The sequence below is a fragment of the Hevea brasiliensis genome, chromosome 10 (genome assembly GCF_030052815.1).
Source record: "Hevea brasiliensis isolate MT/VB/25A 57/8 chromosome 10, ASM3005281v1, whole genome shotgun sequence".
Taxonomy (NCBI): domain Eukaryota; kingdom Viridiplantae; phylum Streptophyta; class Magnoliopsida; order Malpighiales; family Euphorbiaceae; genus Hevea; species Hevea brasiliensis.
In genome coordinates, this window is record NC_079502.1 from 10,437,548 (window position 1) to 10,458,546 (window position 20,999).

The 20,999-nt window shown below is 36.4% G+C and overlaps 1 protein-coding gene across 12 annotated transcripts; it reads left to right on the forward strand.

Annotated features, from left to right (window-relative positions):
* The first annotated feature begins 499 nt into the window (after positions 1-499).
* On the forward strand, positions 500-19,845 carry LOC110653957 (uncharacterized). Of its 12 annotated transcripts, none has more exons than XM_021809813.2 (17): positions 918-1,059; positions 1,246-1,374; positions 1,557-2,257; positions 7,593-9,065; positions 10,300-10,485; positions 14,075-14,146; positions 14,231-14,311; positions 14,406-14,443; positions 14,562-14,649; positions 14,733-14,879; positions 15,816-16,007; positions 16,095-16,174; positions 16,303-16,375; positions 16,461-16,562; positions 16,939-17,044; positions 17,865-17,952; positions 19,379-19,845. In XM_021809813.2, exons 3-17 carry the CDS (start codon positions 1,649-1,651, stop codon positions 19,560-19,562), a joined length of 3,519 nt encoding a protein of 1,172 aa, XP_021665505.2. In that variant the 5' UTR covers positions 918-1,059; positions 1,246-1,374; positions 1,557-1,648; the 3' UTR covers positions 19,563-19,845. The 12 variants fall into 12 exon arrangements, 9 of the variants coding, with proteins under 9 accessions (XP_021665488.2, XP_021665468.2, XP_021665480.2 ...); XM_021809804.2 differs by having other exon boundaries at positions 919-1,059; positions 1,259-1,374; XR_002494659.2 differs by lacking the exon at positions 1,246-1,374 and having other exon boundaries at positions 500-1,059; positions 17,865-18,737; positions 19,379-19,526.
* The last annotated feature ends 1,154 nt before the right edge of the window (positions 19,846-20,999 follow it).

A 20,999-nucleotide genomic window follows, 5' to 3' on the forward strand; every position in this document is an offset into this window, starting at 1 on the left:
TTAATATTTATTTTTATCCCAAAATTAAATTTCCAGTTTCATTCCTCTCACTGGCGACAGCGATCTTTGTGAAGGGATGGAACGCGCAACTTGTCAAATGGTAACCCCAACTCTTAAGTCCTGCTCGCAAATTCCTGCCCCCATGCAATCCCTAATGTCTCGTAGATGTCCTACGAGTTCCCATTTCCAAGAGAAAGAATCCGGGTTTTAGTTTAGAAGAAGAAGAAGAGGCGTATACGCAGAATGTGGGTTTTGCATTTGGGTTAAAGACATTTTTATGTTAAATTATTGGATTTTTTTTATTTATAATTTTTAAATTTAAAATATAGAATTAATAATGTATTATTACAAAATAGAGAAATTATTATTTTTATTTTCTTAATTAAAAATTAAGTTTATTTGATTTTAATTAAAAATTATAAATTAATTTAAACAAAAATTCAAACTTTCCTTATTTGATTTTAAAAAAAGTATAAGGACCAATTTCAACTTTGTTCCCTATAAAAATAACCAGACTTGCCGCGTTTAAATCCATCTAGTTTTCCGCCCTTTCAAATCTCCCTACTATCATCCTCACTTGTCAGTTCCAGTCTCCCAAAATGCAATTCAAATTCAAACCCTAGCTGTAAATTTCATAATCCTTTCCAATTATCGCGATTTTCCGCTCAATCATGGCCTCAAATCCCCCGATTGTTGAAGACACCTGCAACGCCGAGACCGACGAGGAAACCATAGCTGTCAGGAAGAAGCGTTCGCGGCGCGTGAGCTTCGCTGACCGTGAGATTACCTCCGTCCACATCTTCAACCGAGATGAGGACTATGAGACCCCTCCAGACTGCTCTGCGAAGGATCCCAGCTCCGGCAATGCCGCCGAGGCGGAGAATGAGGTGCTAGGGTTTTTCAGGGACCTCGCTGATAGTGATGATTCCAAAGAAATGTCTCCAACCGGAGACGAAGACGATGAAGACGACATTGTCAATGCGAGGAAGTCGTTTTTGAGGCCAGTTGAGTCACCGTCTCCTGGAAGTACTATTGTTGGTTCTGCTACTTCGAATGATGGTTTGTTTTATTTTGTCGATTCCGTTTTCTCTTATAAATTTTGCTGGTTTTGAAGCTTTCTTTAGGTTTGCATTAGTTTGACTGTTATATGTTTACGTTTCTAATAAACCGGATTGGCTTCTTCTGCTTCACTCTTATGTCACCACAAATTCAAAACTGAATGTTGATTAGTTAAATTTGAATTAGGGGTTTTCTACAGGTGCTTGATGTAGCAGAGATAACTGTGCCTGCTGCATAACTGAGGATGATCTAGTTTGATGCTAATTTGATAAGAATTTGAGAGGGGCTATTCCAGTTGTGTGTATAAAGACTCAGGTGGTTCGAGCCAGCGAATTTACCCTTATTATTTCAGATAATCAGTTTAAATTTTAAAATTCAATCTTGCAAGATCGCTCAGAAAATAAAGTTATCATTTCTTACTCTTCATATATGCATCACCAGATGGCAATTTCTTAAGAAGAAACGTTGAAGCATTTCATACTGTTGCTTTTTTTCAGAAGACAACTTTTTTGGGCCTGTATCAGCAAGTTTTATCAGACCTGGGCGATTATCTGACTCTGCTGCCTCAGATGATAATCATGATATTACAATGGATTCCACAGCATTTTCAATGCATTTCCATAGTCTCGTGAAATCAGATTCAGGAGGAAAAACTCTTGAAGAGAAAACACCTTCCCACATAAGCAGTCCTTCTGATTCAGGAAGTTTTATTGTACTAACAAAAGCTAAGAAGCTAATTCCACATGTTTCTCTTCCATTTGAGAAAGTTAGTTGTGGGAGAGATTCAAGTGACATGAGTCTTGTTGGAGAAAACCCACACAATTATGATTACGGGAAACTTTCTCCTACACTGGAAGCACTTTTGGCAGAAGGCAGTAAAGATTTGCAAGATTCCTCTGTTTCTGATTCTAACAATGGAAAAACATTGAAGAGGAAGCTTTCTACATTCGATGAGAATTTGAGTGGCCACATAGATGAAAAAGTTTGCAAGGATAAAGAAACAAGAAATATTGCTAAGCTAGACACATATACTGAGGGAGTATCTGCAGCTTGCATGGAATTGGATGAGGTGAATGGTATTTCCTTGATCACCCTTGTTAATCAGAGTACTAGTGGTCCCTCATCTCGTAGTAATGAAGATTTGGAAGCTGATGTATCTGTTGATCAGCAAATGCAAACGCCTAATCTACTAAGCAAAGTAAGACTTCTCTTCTGGATTGGATTTTCTCCAGTGCTTTGGCTTCTTCAATTTCATATGGAGTATGTTGCCCCTCTCAGGTTGTCATGAATGATATAAATTAATTGCCTGGGTTACTTGTATTCCGTTTGTTACATGCTTCGTAAGATCCTTAATTTTTTTTTTTAGATGTTGAGGTGTGATTCTTAAATTGGCGTTATGCCATATTGCAATGGTTTTCACTCTAATTTATATGCTTCGCTGCAAGCTCAATTATGCCATTTGATTTCATTGCATTTGTCCTTTTATGTGATCTACACAGAGTTATATCTTTCAGTGTAATCAAACATCAAGCAACATGACTGATGGAAACTCCTTAAATGTTGTTTTCCATGGCACCTCTTGATTAGAAATTGCAAGCTGTTCAGGCACAGTTCCACATTTTCTATCTATTGCCGTTTTGCTCAAAGTGGCTGTAGAAAGAGATGATTCTTATTGATTTCAATTAATCTGTACATGGGTATATATATACAATTGATTCCTATAATTGTGTTCTACTAATTAGGAAGAAATCCTAAATAAGAAATCCTAAATAGGAATACAGAATACAAAATATACAGAAAAATAATATAGTGATTGACTTTCCATAACATAGTGATTGACTTTCCATAACACTCCCCCTCAAGTTGGAGCATAGATGTTAATCATGCCCAATTTGTTACAAATGTAGTCAATCCTAGCTCCATTCAGAGCTTTTGTGAAAATATCTCTTAACTGCTCTCCAGTTTTGATGTGTCCTGTTGAGATGATCTGTTGTTGAATCTTTTCACGAATAAAGTGACAATCAATCTCAATATGTTTGGTTCGCTCATGAAACACCGGATTAGAAGCAATATGCAGAGCAGCTTGATTATCACACCACAATTTCACAGGCAGGGAGGTCTTAAAACCTGTCTCATCTAGTAATTGAAGTATCCACATTACCTCACATACTGATTGTGCCATGGCTCTGTATTCGGATTCATCACTAGATCGAGAAACTACACTCTGCTTCTTGCTTTTCCAAGACACCAAATTTCCTCCAATAAAAACGCAATATCCAGTAGTTGACTTCCTGTCAACCTTAAATTCAGCCCAGTCGGCATCTGAAAAACATTCAACATTCAAATGCCCATGATTACCATATAGCAAACCTCTTCCTGGAGCGCCCTTCAGATAACACAAGATTTGTTCCAAGGCTTCCCAATGAGCAACAGTTGGGGAAGACATAAACTGACTTACCACACTAACGGCATAAGCAATGTCAGGACAAGTGATTGTAAGGTAGTTCAATTTTCCTACCAATCTCCTGTATCTCTCTAGATCTTCAAACAACTCACTATCCCCTGCTAACAGTTGTAAAGTTGGAGTCATTGGTGCGCTACAAGGCTTAGCACCTAATTTTCCTGTCTCTGTCAATAGATCGAGGACATATTTTCTTTGAGACAAGAAAATACCCTTCTTACTTCTCATAACCCGATACCAAGAAATACTTTAAAAATCCCAAGTCTTTGGTCCAGGCGAGTTTGGAGGAAGGTTTTAAGAGATGAAATACTGCGCAGAGTCACTCCCAGTGATGACAATGTCATCCACATAGACTACCAAGAGAATTAGACCAGCCTCAGATTGCCTATAAAATACTGAGTGATCACACTTACTCTTTTGCATACCAAATTCCTGTACTGCTTCACTGAATCTCCCAAACCATGTCCTAGGACTTTGTTTCAAGCCATAAAGAGACTTTCGAAGCCTACAAACTTTACCCAACTCCCCCTGAGCAACAAACCCAGCTGGTTGCTCCATATACACCTCCTCCTGAAGATCACCATGTAGGAAAGCATTCTTGATATCCAATTGATGCAGGGGCCAATCATATGTAACTGCTAAAGAGATAAACAAGCGAATAGAAGTAAGTTTAGCTACAGGAGAAAAAGTATCAGAGTAATCAACCCCATATGTCTGAGCATATCCTTTTGCTACAAGGCGTGCTTTTAACCTAGCCACAGAACCATCAGGATTTACCTTTACTGTATATACCCATTTACAACCAATAGCTTTCTTACTAGTGGGTAAAGGCAATAGTTCCCATGTACCATTAGCATCTAAAGCCTTCATTTCCTCTTTCATAACATCACACGATGAGACAAAGGCCTCATTAATGATTAGGGATAATGTGAGTCTAAAGAAGTAACAAAACACCGAGAAAAAGAAGACAATTGATTATAAGAAACAAAAGAAGAGATAGGGTAAGTACATGAACGTTTACATTTACGAAGAGCAATGGGTAACTCTAGATCAGAATCATGATCGATGAGGTGCAGGATCTCCCAACGAAATAGTGGTGGAGGATCCAGTCGGGAATCTCCAATCTCTGGAATAAACATGAACAACGGGAGGTCGAGTAGGTCTAGAGACAGAAGGAACAGGCTGTGAGAGAGTACTAGACATTGGTTGGACAGTATATATTAAGAGATCATCCTCCTCTCCCTGACTCTCATACACAGATGATGGAGGAAAAAATGGAGTAGACTCAAAAAATGTGACATCTGCAGAAACAAGATAACGATTAAGAGTAGGAGAGAAACAACGGTACCCTTTTTGGAGCCGGGAGTACCCAAGGAAGACACATTTGAGAGATTTTGGATCCAATTTAGTAACCTGTGGACGAACATCACGCACAAAACAGGTATAAGCAAAAATACGGGGTTCAATAGGGAACAAAGATTTTGTAGGAAACAAAGTAGTATAAGGAATATCCCCCATTAAGGACAGAAGACGGCATACGATTGATCAAAAAACATGCCGTGGAAACTGCATCCGCCCAAAAGTGTTTAGGTACTTTCATCTGAAAAAGAAGAGCACGAGTTACCTCAAGAAGATGACGATTTTTTCTTTCGGCCACGCCATTTTGGGATGGGGTATCCACACAGGAAGACTGATGAAGAATGCCATTTTGTGTCATATAAGGCTGAAATTGTGCTAAAAAGTATTCTTTGGCATTGTCACTTCTTAATATGCGCACAGAAATATTAAATTGAGTTTTGATTTCATTACAAAAGGCACAAAAGATAGAAAACAACTCAGAACGATTTTTCATTAAATATAACCAGGTAACACGAGAGTAATCATCAACAAAAGTAACAAAATAACGAAATCCAGTTTTAGATGTAATGAACAAGGACCCCAAACATCGAATGAACTACCTCAAAAGGAGATGAAGCCCGTTTATTGACTCTAGACACGTAAGGCAAACGATGATGTTTTGCAACCGACACGACTCACATTCTAGTCTTGATAAAGATCAAATTGAGGAAACAGCTTCTTCATGGTAGACAAAGAAGGATGACCCAATCTACAATGAGCTTCAAGAGGTGTTAAGGTACTGGAGCAAACAAGCGACCGCGGTACATGATTTTCCAGAATGTAGAGACCACCTGACTCGCGTCCTCTACCAATAACGCCGTCGTAAGATCACGAAACAAACACCGTCAGAAAAGGAAAGAACAATTTAAGGTACGAGTAAGTTTACTAACGAAAGTAGATTAAAAGAGAATTTTGGTAAATACAAAGCAGAAGACAAAGAAATTGTGAAGTCGGGTTGCGATTCGAACCCATGACACAAGAAGTAGAACCATCTAAAGTAATGAGAGGAAGTGAGATTAGGTGAAAGCGGATAGAAGACTAGAATTACTCATGTGATCATCGCACTAGAATCTATAACCCATTTGGATGAAGAAGACACAAGGCATGTAGTAGATTTACCTGACTCAGCAATCGCGGTGACAGGGGAACTGGTAGGCTTTAGAGATGCCTGATACTGGGAAAATTGTGCAAAATCCTCTGCAGATACCAAAATAGTTTTCTCGGAGGAAGATCTTGTAGAATTCTCTCACGCCATATTTGCCATCCGTGATCGCTGATTTTTCTCTGAAGTTGCGGACAATTATATTTTGTATGGCTGTGCTCATGGCAATAATAACAAATGACTCCTCTTGAGTCCTGATTAGAACTAGCCTCTCCATTACTGATTATACATTTGTAATTCCTCCTCTACTTTCTCTTCTATTACCGTTGTCCATTTGGATTACGGCTAATAAGAGCACTACTTACAGTTGTGAAGATTGAGTACTCTGCATTTGAAGGACCCGTGTGAACGTTTCATGCAAAGAGGAAATCTCAAGATCTGGAGAGAATCGAGATTTAGCGATCTCATACTCAAGGAAGGCACAAGAAAACTCATAACCGGTTGCTCTCGTTGGGCCTGCTGAACTTTCACATCAGGACTAAAAGGCAAAAATACATTAAGTTCCTCATATACCCGTTTAAAATCCATAAAATAAGCCGTGAGAGACTTATCCTCTTTCTCAGCATGGTAGAATGCCTTACAAACATCATAAATACGGGAGATATTCCCTTTACGAATCTGAAAATCTAAGTAATCCATCAATTCCTTAACAAATTCACGGTGATTAATTAAACTAATTACCTCACTATGAATCTAGTTTATTTGCAAAAACAATCGAGCATCCTCCCTTAGCCAAGTTTGTCGTGTATCATCGTGGGTGGATCTTTAGTAAGGTGATCATCCTTATCAATGCTACGCAAATAGACCCTATGATCTTACTCCACTCCAGGTAATTCGAACCATTAAGTTTGTGTTCCGTGATCTTAGTCATCACCGGAATCACATCAGAAATAATATTCTTATTGTCTGCCATTTGTTGAGACAAAGAAAACTAACCGAAACGCTAATCCAAAGTGCTTATAGCAGCAAAATAACCCAAAATCACAAATCAAGCAAATACCGAAATAGGATCTGAGAGCCAAACCTCAGAAGTCCTTTGATGGTTATACTGGATCAGGCAACAGCACACGATGGTGGAATGAGGGGGTTGAGACGACGCCGGCAATGTTGATCGGGGTTGAAATGGCCGGTCGGCGACCAAGGTCTCTCCTGAGCTGGGTAGCGAGAACAAATAGTCACCCTAGATTGATTACCTGCTCTGATACCATGTAGAAAGAGATGATTCTTATTGATTTCAATTAATCTGTACATGGGTATATATATACAATTGATTCCTATAATTGTGTTCTACTAATTAGGAAGAAATCCTAAATAAGAAATCCTAAATAGGAATACAGAATACAAAATATACAGAAAAATAATATAGTGATTGACTTTCCATAACATAGTGATTGACTTTCCATAACAGTGGCCAACAAATTCAATATTTTTTTCTGAACATTAATTGAGTATCCTTTATCATAGGAAAGTGAAGCAGTGACTTATGCACAACAATTTTTATTTCAATTGCAGGTGAATAATGACCATAGTAAAGCTCTGATTGGGACGAATATGCTTAATATTGAGTTTAGTGTTGGTGCTCAGAGGATGAACGGTAAAGTTCCTCAGTTGAATGTATTTTCACTACATGAATCTAGAAAAACTTCCATTGAGGGCTGCTTGGAAGAAACATCTACTAGCAATAGAAGCGGAAATTATGCTGTTTATCAGAATTCTGATCAACATCATAGATCTCCAGCAGTTGAGTCCATATCCTCATTGTCCTCTAAACAGCAGCAAAATTTTTTGGATGCTGCTAAATCCAGTAGACAATTATCATATATGACTCCTTCCCCGAAGCAACCAGGTTCTTTTTTTGGCAAGGAAAATATAAAGAGTGGTGAGAATATTTTGCCCTTTTACAAAACCAGTTCTAAGTTCAAAATTTTTGATACCTCTCCTCTTGCCAATTCGTTGAAAGATGTAATTGAAAAATCAAAACTTAGGTTATTAAAGCTCCATTCATCTACAACTTCTCCCCTAAATGCTGTTGGTGAAGAAAACAACAAAGACATTGAGGGCAAAAATGTGGATGCCCTGGTTTCTAATTTAGAAAAGCATTTATCTAGTGTTGATCAGAAGAACATGGATCATGAGAGAACAAACTATAAGTATAATGCTGGTATATGGAGCCCAAAGAATGATGGCAGTTTGAGTGAAATGGAGGGCACTATAAGCCTTGGAGAAGGTGCAGAATCTCTGATTCCTATGTCTTCACATACTCTTTCTAAGACGAGTGATACTCAGCTGATGTCAGAAGTGGCATCACCTTCTAAGTTCACTTCATTGCAGAATAAAGTCAGCCAACACATTTTGATGCCAGAGAACTTGCAAAAACAGGTGGTGGTCTTTTATGGATCTGATTCCCCATCGGTTGAGATTAAACTGGAACATGGCAATGATGTGAAAACAAGCAGACAACCTGATGTGTTTGTTTATCCAGGAAAAATGTTGGATCAGAGGCTAGCCTCATCAACAGAAAATCACAGTACTGTCCCTCGTGGCCTTCAGAAGATTGAGCTTGTTAGCATTGGCTTAGGACAAGTTAAGACTTCAATAGGTAATGTTACCAACAATAGTCATTCTGCTGCAGTAACCGATGAATCAGAATCCTGGTTTGCTGAAGGGACCAAGCTATCCACCTCATCTGTTATAGAGATTAATCATTTTGGAGACTTTAATCAAGTGGAAAAGGTGCATGACGAGCAAAGTTACCCTGCTGATGTGCAAAATGAATGTGAAACCTTACCAGATGTAAGAACTCCTTCAAGGGAGATGAGTGCCCTGAAGTTTTTCTCAGGAAGCCCAGATTGCAATATCCCTTGTGCAACTGACCCAATCTATTCTAAAGAGGAACTTCCTGGGAAGCGGAATGAAGCTTCTCTTCCTGCCCCAGATTCCCTCTACATTCATTGGAGAAATGTGAATGAGCCATCATTGTTGAAGGTTACATTTCTCTCTCTCTCTCTCTCTCTCTCTCTCTCTCTCTCTAATTTGGTCCTATGTAGTCCTAGGTTGCTTGTTAATGTTAATCGGCCTGATGATCAATAAAATCCAAAACGTTTGTGCATTTTTTGAATTTGGATCAAACCTTTAAACTTTTAACAATCTTAGCTTGATTTGGGAAGTTGGTTGCAAGTTGATCCTAGCAATCAAAATTGGAATAAATAATAAAATTGTATTATTAATTAATTAGAACAAAAAACAATAATTTTATTTTTTTATTGCCCCCTCTCCATCTCTTCTCCTTGATCTCTGCTTCCCTTTTCCCCCCTGCAATTCAATCAAAGTATGTCTTGAACATTTCCAGACCTGCATCCCAAGGATGAAGAACCATCTCTAGATATCTTACATCATCATCAAACTTACCAACATATCCATGGTGCTCAAAACCTGCCCCTAAAGCTGGTTGAATGTATGGAGCATGGTTAAAGCTACTTAGACTAATTGATCCAGACTGTGGGTTTGACCCTCAATGAGCTGACACAGTTGAACATATCTCTCAGTTTTTCTTGGCAAAAGTTCGCTTGAGCTTATGAACATTTTTGCGGCATTCAAGAGCTTGCGAACTGGTGAACATGATAGTATTTCCCATTATTACTGCAATAATGGTGGAGAGAGAAAGGATGCTGGAGTGGTAAAGGATAGAAAGAAAGAGAGGTGGGAAATTATTTAAAATTTTAATATTTTCAATTTTATTTTTTTAATTATTTCTGTTCATTTTAGTAATAAGTTTTGTTAGTTATTCCAATTTTGATTGGTTGGCTAAAACTGTAGCAAAAAAAAAAATCCCCAAATTAGGCTAAATTTGCTAAACTTGAAAAAACACGCTAGAGTTCAGTTTTTCTGGTCATTGGGCCATGTAAATAACTGTTTTGGCATTCTTTGGATGCTTATGAAGTTTGACATTCTAACTTCTAAGTTTGATGTAATGCTTGAGTCAGAGCCCCATTAGTAAAGTAATGACTCGAGTCCCATTGAGAAGGAGCTATCTCGAAGTCTATCTAGGAAAGAACTATGTGATGTGTCTAATGATGAGAATGTACAATTGTTGGCTGGGAAAGATGTGCTGTCTCCAAACTCCAATTCCAGTGGACCTGGTGACAGTGATAGCCATCTGGAACTCCATGTTTCACAGAGCCAAATTCCTGCACAAGATATTGAAAATTTTGCTCTACAGAAAAGAAGTGAAAAATTAGTGCCTGATGAAGGAAATCATGAAGATACAATTAGAAGAATCAAGAGTAGTCCAAACATTAATAGAGGTCAGGGTTCTAATTTGGAGTTCATGTTGGCCTGTGCTAGTGGAAGTGATGATAAAAGAAAGATGATCAGAAGCGACACAATGATGAAGCATTGGAGTGATGTATGTGCATTTTGCTAACCTCTTTTGTTACGTTATCTGCATATCCAGGTTTGCCAATCGAAGGTAGACTTGCATAAGTTATGCTCATCTTCACATTTTCATCTTGTGTTTCTAATGTGAAATAAATTCCCGTGTGTTTTGCTACATTACTTATTCCACAGAAGTTAACCTAACCCTAGGGCCAAAATTATATCTTGCGGTATTTGTGACGAAGAAAGGCAAATGGCAAAAAGAATAAATAAACTAACATGTCAAACTATTTAATAAAAAGTCATTGACTCTTTAGTAAATAGTCAATTTTAATGTGATAGAATCAAATTGTGGAGTAAACCTTGGATGAATAAAACATATTATAAAAAAAATCAATTCAACTCAACTCAACTCAACTCAACTCAACTAAGCCTTTATCCAAAAAATTTGAGATCGGCTATATGAATTTGCTTTCTCCACTCTAAATGATTTTGGGTTAAATCCTCAGAAATGTGTAATGCTTCTAGATCATGTTGTACCACTCTCCTCTAAGTCAATTTAGGTCTACCCTTTTTTTTTATTTCTATCCTTTAACCTAATGTGCTTTACTTGTCTAGTTGGAGCCTCCGTATGTCTACGCTTCACATGACCAAACCACCTCAATTTTGTGTGAAGCGTAGACATAATCTTATGACTTCAGTGGCTCGTCTTCACTTCAATCATCCGGCTTTAATCTTATGACTAACATCCTCCTCACATCCCCCATATACTTGAAGGACTGAGCCGAGATATTTAAAGTGATTACTTTGGGACAGTACCACTCCATCCAAATTAACTCCTTCCCTATTACCAGTTTGGCATCACTGAACTTGCAATGCATGTATTCTGTCTTCGTTCTACTTAACTTAAAGCTCTTTAACTCTAAAGTATTTCTCCAAAGCTCTAGTTTTCTGTTGACTCCTTTTCGCGTCTCATCTATCAGAACCATATTATCCACAAACATCATGCACCAAGGAATTCTCTCTTGTATATGTTTCGTCAATTCATCTAAAACTAATGTAAAAAGGTAAGGATTTATAGCTGATCCTTAGTGTAATCCAACTGAGATCGGAAAATCTCTTGTGTCCCCTCTTACTGTGTGCACAATGGTAGTTGCTTCTTCATACATATCTTTCAACGCTTGTATGTACCTAATAGATACTCTCTTTTGTTCTAACACTTTCCATAAGACATCTCTTGGAATATTATCATAAGCCTTCTCCAAATCAATAAAAATCATGTGTAGATTTTTCTTCACATCTTTATATTTCTCTATTAAGCTTCTAATGAGAAAGATCGCTTCCATAGTTGAATGACCGGACATGAAGCCAAATTGATTGAGAGAGATAAAAGTATCATGACGTAGTTGATGTTCCACAATTCTCTCTCACAACTTCATAGTATGGCTCATGAGTTTAATTTTCCTATAATTTGAGTAACTCTGTATGTCTCCCTTATTTTTAAAAATAGGTACTAAAATACTCCTCCATTCATCAAGCATTTTCTTTGAGTTTATAATCTTATTAAATAATTTAGTTAACCATGCCACTCCCATATCTCCCAAACACTTTCACATTTTAATTGATATTCCATTGGGTCCACAGGCTTTACCCACTTTCATTCTCTTAAGTGCTTCATTTACTTTTAAAGATTTAATCCTTCTAGTATAATGCACATTCTTTTCTATTATTCTATAGTTTATATTCATGCTATTACTATTTTGACTATTATTAAAGAGATCATTAAAATAATTTCTCCATCTTTCTTTAATGTCCTCATCTTTCACCAACACTTTTCCTTCTTTATCCTTAATGCACCTAATTTGATTGAGATCTTGACATTTCCTTTCTCTCCTCCTTGCTAATCTATAAATATCTTTCTCCCCTTCTTTAGTTTCAAGCTTCTCATATAACTTTTCAAAAGCTTGTGCTCTTGCTTGACTAACTGCATTTTTTGCCTCTTTTTTTGCTATTTTGTACTGTTCATATACCTTATTATTATCACATTTAGATAATTTCTTATACAATTTTCTTTTTCTCTTCACTGCCTTTTGTACTTATCATTCCACCACCATCTCTCTTTTGAGGGTGGTCCATGTCCTTTAGACTCTCCTAGTACTTTTCTAACAAATTCTCTAATCTTTGATGCCATCTGTATCCATGTACCATTGACCTCCATATCCAGCTTCCATGCTTCGAACTCGAGAAGCTCATTTTTGAACATCACTTGCTTTACTTCTTTGAACTCCCACTACTTTGTTCGAGCTGCACTATTTCTTCTGACCTTACTTGAATTGTTCCTAAACTTGACATCCAAGATTACTAACCAATGTTAACTTGTTAAAGCCTCTCCTGGAATGACCTTGCAATCCTTGCATAAAGCTCTATTTGTCTTCCTGGTTAAGAGGAAGTCGATTTGACTTTTATGCTGCCCACTTTTGAAAGTCACTAAATGTGACTCTCTTTTTATAAAATAGGTATTTGCTAGTATTAGGTCGTATGCCATAACAAAATCCAGGATGCTTTTTTCCTCCTCATTTCGACTGCCAAAACCAAAACCTCTATGAACATTCTCATAACCTTGCCTACCACTTCCTATATGTCCATTCAAATCTCCACTAATGAAAACATTCTCTTCATTCGGTAGGCTTTACATTAAATCATCCATATCTTTCCAAAACCTTTGTTTACTCTCACTATTTAGTTCTATTTGTGGGGCATAAGCACTAACTACATTTATTGTTTCTCCTTCTAATACTAGCTTTACTAGTATAATTCTATCTCCTACTCTTTTCACAGCTATTACAGCGTTTTTCAATGTTTTGTCTATGTTTATGCCTACTCCGTTTTTGTTTCTCTCCTTTCCGGTAAACCACAGTTTGTACCTTGAATTACCCACTTCCTTGCTTTTCTCCCCTATCTATTTAGTCTCCTGAATGCAAGCACTATTCACCTTTCTCCTTTTCAAGGTATTCACAAGCTCAATTAATTTTTCTATAAGTGATCCAACATTCCAAGTACTAATCCTGATCCTTCTCTTATCTTGTTTCTTCCTAATTAGTCTCCTTCTATGATATCTTCTATTGTTTTCTATGTCTATCTTGTGTTCTGTTTCACTATCTGTTCTACTATTTGACCTATGGATTAACTTCTTTACTCACACCCGTCCATGATGTAGGAACCCTTGCTCATTTAATACCACACCCAGGTGCTGGCATGGCGCATCGCTTTCGGTGAACGCCCTACACTCTTACATATTTCTCACTACACCTGGGCTCCGATGTAGCGCGTCGTAAGTAGAGGATGCTTCAACGTTTATATCATTTGAATCCATATCATAAGGTGTGACTAAATTTTTACGTTGGTTGTCACTTACCGCAACTCTCATCTTTTATCCGGGCTTAGTACTGTCTAAGCATAAACTATTTAGGTGGAATTATATTATCAAAAAAAATTAAAAAAATAAAAAAAAGAAAGAACACAAGATGACACAATGCAAATGATCAATACCACAAGGTTGTTTTGCAGAAATTTGTGATGTGTCTTTCAAATTCATTTTGACTTCAGTGTTTATCTTGCAGATTTCTACAAAATTTTCAACTGATATGCAGCAGTTGTTCTCTCCATTTATAGATAAACTAAATATGAGTTCGGTAATATGTACTCCTGTCTTCCTTTACAATATGCTTGTGTTGCTATTATTTGTGTTATATAATATAAAAATTTCCACTTTGTAGATTGGTGTTCTGCAAGATATTTTGGTTCACCTGGAGAAGATTAAGATTTATGAGATACTCTGTTCCCAAATACAGCCTCAGGTCTGAAAAATAGAGTAAAAAGTATCACCTTATGACATATACAGTTTTGCAGTCTAGCCTAACCTCTAACACGTTTCTTGTACTTTTTCTACAGAAAGTGAGTGATCATTCCAGTGAAGTTAGGCATAAAAGGTGGTTTCTCATCTTGTTGATATTACTATGTCTTGAATATGGATGTCTTTTGTCCTTGCATCATTATTTTTGAATTAATTTTGCGGAAGAATTGCTGATTAGTCAGTTAATGTTACAGAGTAGCTGAAACAAAAATGTTGCTTTATAAGTTAGTGTATGAAAGGGCAAGGCAGCAATTAAAGTCTGTCAAGCATGATAAATTACTGGTAGTTCTCCCCTTATATTTGTGTTTTACATTCTTTCAATTATGCACATATTATTTGTAATCTGTCTCTGTTCTTGGATACAGAGAAGAGCACAAGAACTGAGCTTCGCAATTCATAGGTCTGAGATGCTGAAGTCAAATAGAAGATTTCTATTTTCGCCTAGTGACAGGGATAATATAGTTGATAATCTTAGAAATTCATGCACGTCTAATTTGGGCAGCAAACATGAGGTATTCACATCAGTTTTAAGATTGTAATCTGTTCTATAAGCCCTTCAGTTCCCTGAAGTTTATTCATGTTTGTTTTGCCTATAAATAAATTTATGTGGCATTAAGGAGAGTATTTTCTTAAATTGTGTGATACGATGGTAGGCCATTTTCAGTAACTGTAAGAAGAAAAAGAATAAAAATTTGCGTATTGTACTACAAAATTGTAGTTTGATCCTGTTTAGAACTACATTAATCAGTCCTTTCAGTTCTTTCCTATCTAGAAAACTGCTGAAAGGACTTGATCATTTAAGAACTTTGTGTGCTCTCTTTCTTTTAGCTTCCCAAATCCTGAGGGTTTATTTTATTTTATTTTTTTACTCAAATCAAAAGTCAGGGGGTTGTTTTCTAAGGTTTACTATGTTTTCCCCCTCTCTAACCTCGCATCATCCTTGCAATTAGTTATTACCTTGTCAGGATGGGATTTGATTATTGCATTGATTCACTCTTAACGCATTGTAATAGATGATGGAACAAAGTGAGATCACTGCATAGTTGCAATGCTAAGTTAAGTCCATGTAAAATTACCTATGTATTTTCATGAATGATCATCGGAAATTGGAAATGTATGCCAAAATGATATTTCTTTCTTCTTAGTCCATAGATGTTCACAGATTATTGTTGGAAGTCAGATTTCTAAATGCATAGCGTGTAAAATTGTAAACATGGAATGTTTGCCCGTATACATGCTGCATTAATGTGGATCGATTTTTGTTCTTTTCGTAATACAAGGTTTTCTTTCTTGGAATATTTAATTTATTTCTTTAACACATGTCTCCATATTTGCCAATATACCTTGTTTGTGTCCATTCTGGTCATAGAATTTCTTCAAAGATCTAGGAGATACTATCAATTTCATTTTTAGTTTTGTCATAAAGTGCATGCTTTGTTATGCTGCAGGTTTGCCGGGAAAAAGTGGCCACGATGAAGCATGAGTGTGAAGCTTTAGATAGGAAAATAAAGAATCTAACCAAATCTTTCCACAATTACTTGAAAATGAAGGGAGAAAAAAGCTGTTCTGAGACAATTGTACTGCTCAATGATCATCTGAAGAAGAAAACCTCTTGCAGGCTTGTACATGAGGAGTTGCAGGTCTTCTTGCTTTTATAATGATTCTTTTTATCATGTGTAGTGTAATGTTCCATGTCACTGAGAGGTGTCGTGTCTGTTATTCATCAGTTGTGGGAAGTTGATGATTTTGGGAGCAGGAATGAGAAACAAAATCTTGTTCTCAACTACCAAGGCTCAATCTACCAAAGGTTGCTTCTTTGTTGATTTTTTTCCCTACTTTGGTATGCCATTTCCAATTGAAACATAAAATGCATATTTAATTTGAATTATGCCTTATTGCCTTTTAATTTTATTCTTTTGTTGTGATGAGATGCAGATTTACAATAAACGATGGTCCTATTCCTAGTATATTTGTTTTAAACACATTGAATGGCATCACCATCACAAAGGTAATGCAGTCAAGCATTTGTCTATATGCCTGAATAATTTTTTTTTGGTGTGCTCATTCTAAACTCAGTGTTTCTCGTTTATTAGAACTTCCCTAACATGGATGCTTGGTCAGCATTTGCATGTGTTCTAAATGCTAAGAACACAAAGAGGCACATTGGGTCCAAAAGTTTTGCACAAGAAACACAAGTAAGTCTAGATCTCCTTTTGCATTTGGTCCTTTTTTTTCGGCCTTATTTTGTTGGACTCTGCGGATGCAATTGTGTCAATCATTTAACAGAGAAGCTTCCAATTTAATTACCAAAAGATGCAAACATGTGTTGTTTTTTTGTGCTTCCCCACATATGCCATGAACATATTTTTGCAAGCAATTGATATTTTTCCTCTTATGTTTTTTCTATTTTGCGTTTGGGTTATTAGTTTTACTGAAGTTCATGGAGTATATCTGTGTGTGCGTGTCTTATTATTTGCATTGTGTAGGAAGAGCTGAATTGACTGAATACACCAGTGATTCTTGAATACTATCAATAGTTCCTTTCGTTCTAATGCCATTTTGGTTGTGCAGATTACCTGTTCACTACTGCATAATCTACTTGATGTGGTTGCAGAAGTACAATTAGCACAATTAGAAATTAGAAATTTGGTCCACACATGCTTTCGTTCTTCCTCTGGTAACTGATAATGCTTTTGTGATTATGTTTCTCCTTATTTGTCTGTGGGCTTGGGATTATGACATTGACCAAATGCATTATATTCTTAAAAGGTGGCTTGCTTGAAATTTAGTGTAATTTAGACTACAGGTACTCAAATCAAATATTGAGTTTGTAGAAATCATGATAAGGGCATTTCTACATTCTCTAGTAGTCATTTGGTATGATAGGAAATGCAATGTCAAATAACTCATGTCATTATTACATCGTCAAGGTAAAGCCTCATGGTGCTTAGTGGTAATTTGGAGAAGTTTGATGCTTTATTGCCAACGTCATACCAAGATTCCTGGTTGCAGAGGCACAAATTACATATGGTTATCCTAATAGAATACTTTATGGGCCTACCTAGTAGTTCACTCTCGTCAGTCCTTCAAAATTGATCTGGTTCAGTGAGTTGCATGGGATATGGTGACTCTGTTGCAAAAGGGTTTAAGAAGCCAACATATGCTTCTTGATTTTCCAAATCCCTCTTAGTACATTTATTTCTTTTTTCATGCATAATATTTTCACCCTTGAGAGAATTGATTAATTGAATCAACTGATTTAGCTATACTATATTATTATTTATAGACTTTGGACCATGGCCATTGAAGCATTTGCATTTGCATTTATATTCTGCCCTTGGGAAATTCAGTTTGAATTTACCTATTATTCAGCTCTCTCATTCATTGCCTATTATTTTATATTTTTGGTTTCAAATTATTCCTATTTATAAACTTATACTCCAGTAGGCCAGAACTAACTTTCATTTGGTAACTTCGTATGTTTTTGTTATTTGCAGTTGAGCAGCTGGATTTGCAGCTTTGTTTCATTGATTTTAACAATGGTAGGAAGGTGATGGTGACTCTTGACATGACATGTTTGAAATGGTAAAATTTGCACAACTTATATTTTTTTCATTATTACTAAAGGTTATGTAAACTCAATGTATCTTAGTAGAGCAATATTTTGAACTGATTAAGTTATGCACTAATTCACTGACCTGCCGGCCAGTGTTCGTGTTGCTTAAACTTTTCCATCTAGGGTAGGTCCTGATACAGGCATACCCTTATCATTTTGGCATGAACTGGCAACTGACAGAAGCCTGTGAAGTTTGCATGTTCTATGTCAAGGTTCTCACCATTGCACCGGATATTTGCACCTAATTGCAAATATCATTAGATAAATACTTCTGTTAGTCAGTTCTACACTCTAGGAATCACTTGTACTCAATTCAACTAAACCATAATCTCAAACTAGTTTGCATCGGCTGCATGGATTTTTATATTCCATGCTACCTAATTTAGGTCTACATCTCAGAAAGATCTAGAGTAGCTGAACCTGTTTTCACTACTTCCCCTTACATCAATAGGGATCATTTAGGTTTACTTTTGTGAACATATTAAGCTTAAAAAGTAATAACTGTTCTCTCTTTTTTTTTTGGCATGTTTCTTGAGTGCAACACCTACCTTCGAAATTCAGCCATTTGACATGATGAGTGTGGGTTTTAGCCTCTGATTACGATGGAACTTGTTTCTCATCCTATGACCAATAGTATGTGATAAGACCAATTGACTAATCTGCTGTTGGATGCGTCAACCTTACAAAGAAGTTGACTTTTGCAAAATTTGTCACTGTAGTAACATTTTTATTTTGCAAGCATTGTCTTCGTAAGGTAATGCTATTGCTTTATTTCAAAACTTATTTTCAGTCAGGTAGTAATTGTCCATAAAAAGTGGCAATGTACTTACAGCAGCACATTCAGTAAAAATAAGCGGACCACATTCAAATTAGGAGATTAGTTTTTTTGCAGCATGTGTAATGTGGGTTGAATGCATGTGTTTATTCATTATAAAAGTTAGATCAGTTTGGTAAGCTATTTCTTGCTCCTGATTTTTAAGCACCCTGCATGATGGAAGTGTTTGTATTAGGCCAAAAATTGAAGACACGCTTGATCTGAATGGTCATCCGAGTTGCCTAATTTTTGAACTTGCTGGTTATGAATGCTTAGAGTCTCACTATAGATGTGATATTTAGAGGCCATTATTTTCTTTTGGGTTGGTTTCATTTTTTAATTGCTAGAAATTTTGACAATATTAGTAAAAAGAACATATATGTTTTCAAAATTTAAAAGAAAAATGATTGAGCAAATAAATAGAGCTAAACCGTGTTCCAAGATGGTGAGTTTGGATTGGACCTTTAACCTGTAGGAAGTCACAACTTGTTGCATATGATGTCATCAATTTTACCTCGTACTGTTTGTGTAGATTTATGGTTTGCTAAATGTTTACAGTCTGAAATGGATTTCTGAAACAGTGGGATATATCCTTCAGACATCTTTCCATGTCAGCTACAAGCTTCCGTTTCTGGGACATACATCTCACTGCCTGAGTCACTATCAGCTAAAATAAAAGCTGCAGTTGATGGTCTTAGAGTTGGGTATTCAAGGATTATAAGGATTTGCAGGTGTATTTCCCAGGTGGTGCAGTCAAGCGCGTGACCAGTGCTTCAGTTCCTCTGAGGGAAGATATCTGTTGCCTTCGATTCATATTTAGGCGCAGTTTTCATTTTTGTATAATATCCAGATAACTATCTCAACTTTCTCTTTACTTTGATAGATTAGACTTGTGCTTCCTGATGATTTCTACAGTGAGATTCTCGTTGATATCAATTGATAATTGCACTGTTGATGCACCTCGAGGCACCAATTCAATCTGAATTTGGCTACTACATTGTGGAATTTTCATTTCCATTGAGTGAGAATTTATTTAATGTTTCTTTGACATTATATCTTTTTTTTTTTATTGTTTTGGTTCCTACTTTTCTATTGTTCTATTTGGCGACAACTACACATGGTTAGAACAGAGGGAAGGGACTTTCCTAGTTTGGCTGCTAGAAAAGCCAAAGGAGTTAAAGGACCATTTCCTGCAAGCAAATGATGTTGAGACTTGAGAATGATCAGAGGCATAGCTGTGAAGAGTTCATTGAAAAGAATAGATAGAGCGAATGGTTCACACATACGCGGCAGAATATGGTGTAAAAGGAGGACTATTTTTACAATGTTCATTTAGTGTGTGGCACATTTTGATGGAGTAGAAAGCTGAAGTGTGGCTGCTTTCAATATTTAAGTGGTGCAATTTTAAACATGAGGACCACTTGATGTTTCATGTGTGGGCCATTGAAAAAACCACCATGTTTGAATATGTTACCCCAGAAACTAGGCCTTGTCTGCGAATTATGATTGTTAACCTTGTTTTTGGAATATGAAGAATTCTCAATTCTTCCTAGCGGCTGGTTTATATGGCTTCTTTGATGCTTCAGGAACAATGGGATGTCAGGTAATGGGACATGAGCAGATATTCATGATTCATTTCTTGTGTATGCGCCACTCATGCCAAAAGTCATATTTAAAGCTCTAAAATTAGAGTCTGACACATGGGCCATTTTTTATGCTTGTTTGGCATTGTGGTTTCAAGACACTTTTTTTTTTTGGGAAAAACATCATTTTATATGTTAAAAAAATTATTGTATTATTAAATTTAATTTTAAATATTTGTTAATACTTTTTAATTTAAAATGTTTTTTTCAACATTAATTTTAACAACAACGTTAGACAAACCTACGGCCAAAATAGAGGTTGTTAAGTCAAACATTTTATCCGTATCATAAATGGTCTAAACCTAATCCATAATACTAATATACAAACAGAGAATGAGAGTAAAGGCTGAGGAGATGGGCAATTTGGGCAATGTAATGAAGAATTGAAAAAGTGAACAACTTTTTGTGGGGTTCAATTTGACATGTCTTTTCTTTTGTGTTGTCAAGTGGCTGATTGCGTACATATGCCTTATCTGAACAAATAGTTGTTACTTGTTAGATACCGTCTAACCCTACTTTGTCAGATCAGCACATCATAAACATAATACAATATTTTTAC

Coding starts and splice junctions, on each gene's coding strand:
- LOC110653957 (XM_021809776.2), top strand. CDS start 672: ATGGCCTCAAATCCCCCGATTGTTGAAGACACCTGCAACGCCGAGACC. Junction 1,060..1,556: donor TTCTGCTACTTCGAATGATG/GTTTGTTTTATT, acceptor GCTTTTTTTCAG/AAGACAACTTTTTTGGGCCT. Junction 14,880..15,815: donor ATTTGGGCAGCAAACATGAG/GTATTCACATCA, acceptor GTTATGCTGCAG/GTTTGCCGGGAAAAAGTGGC.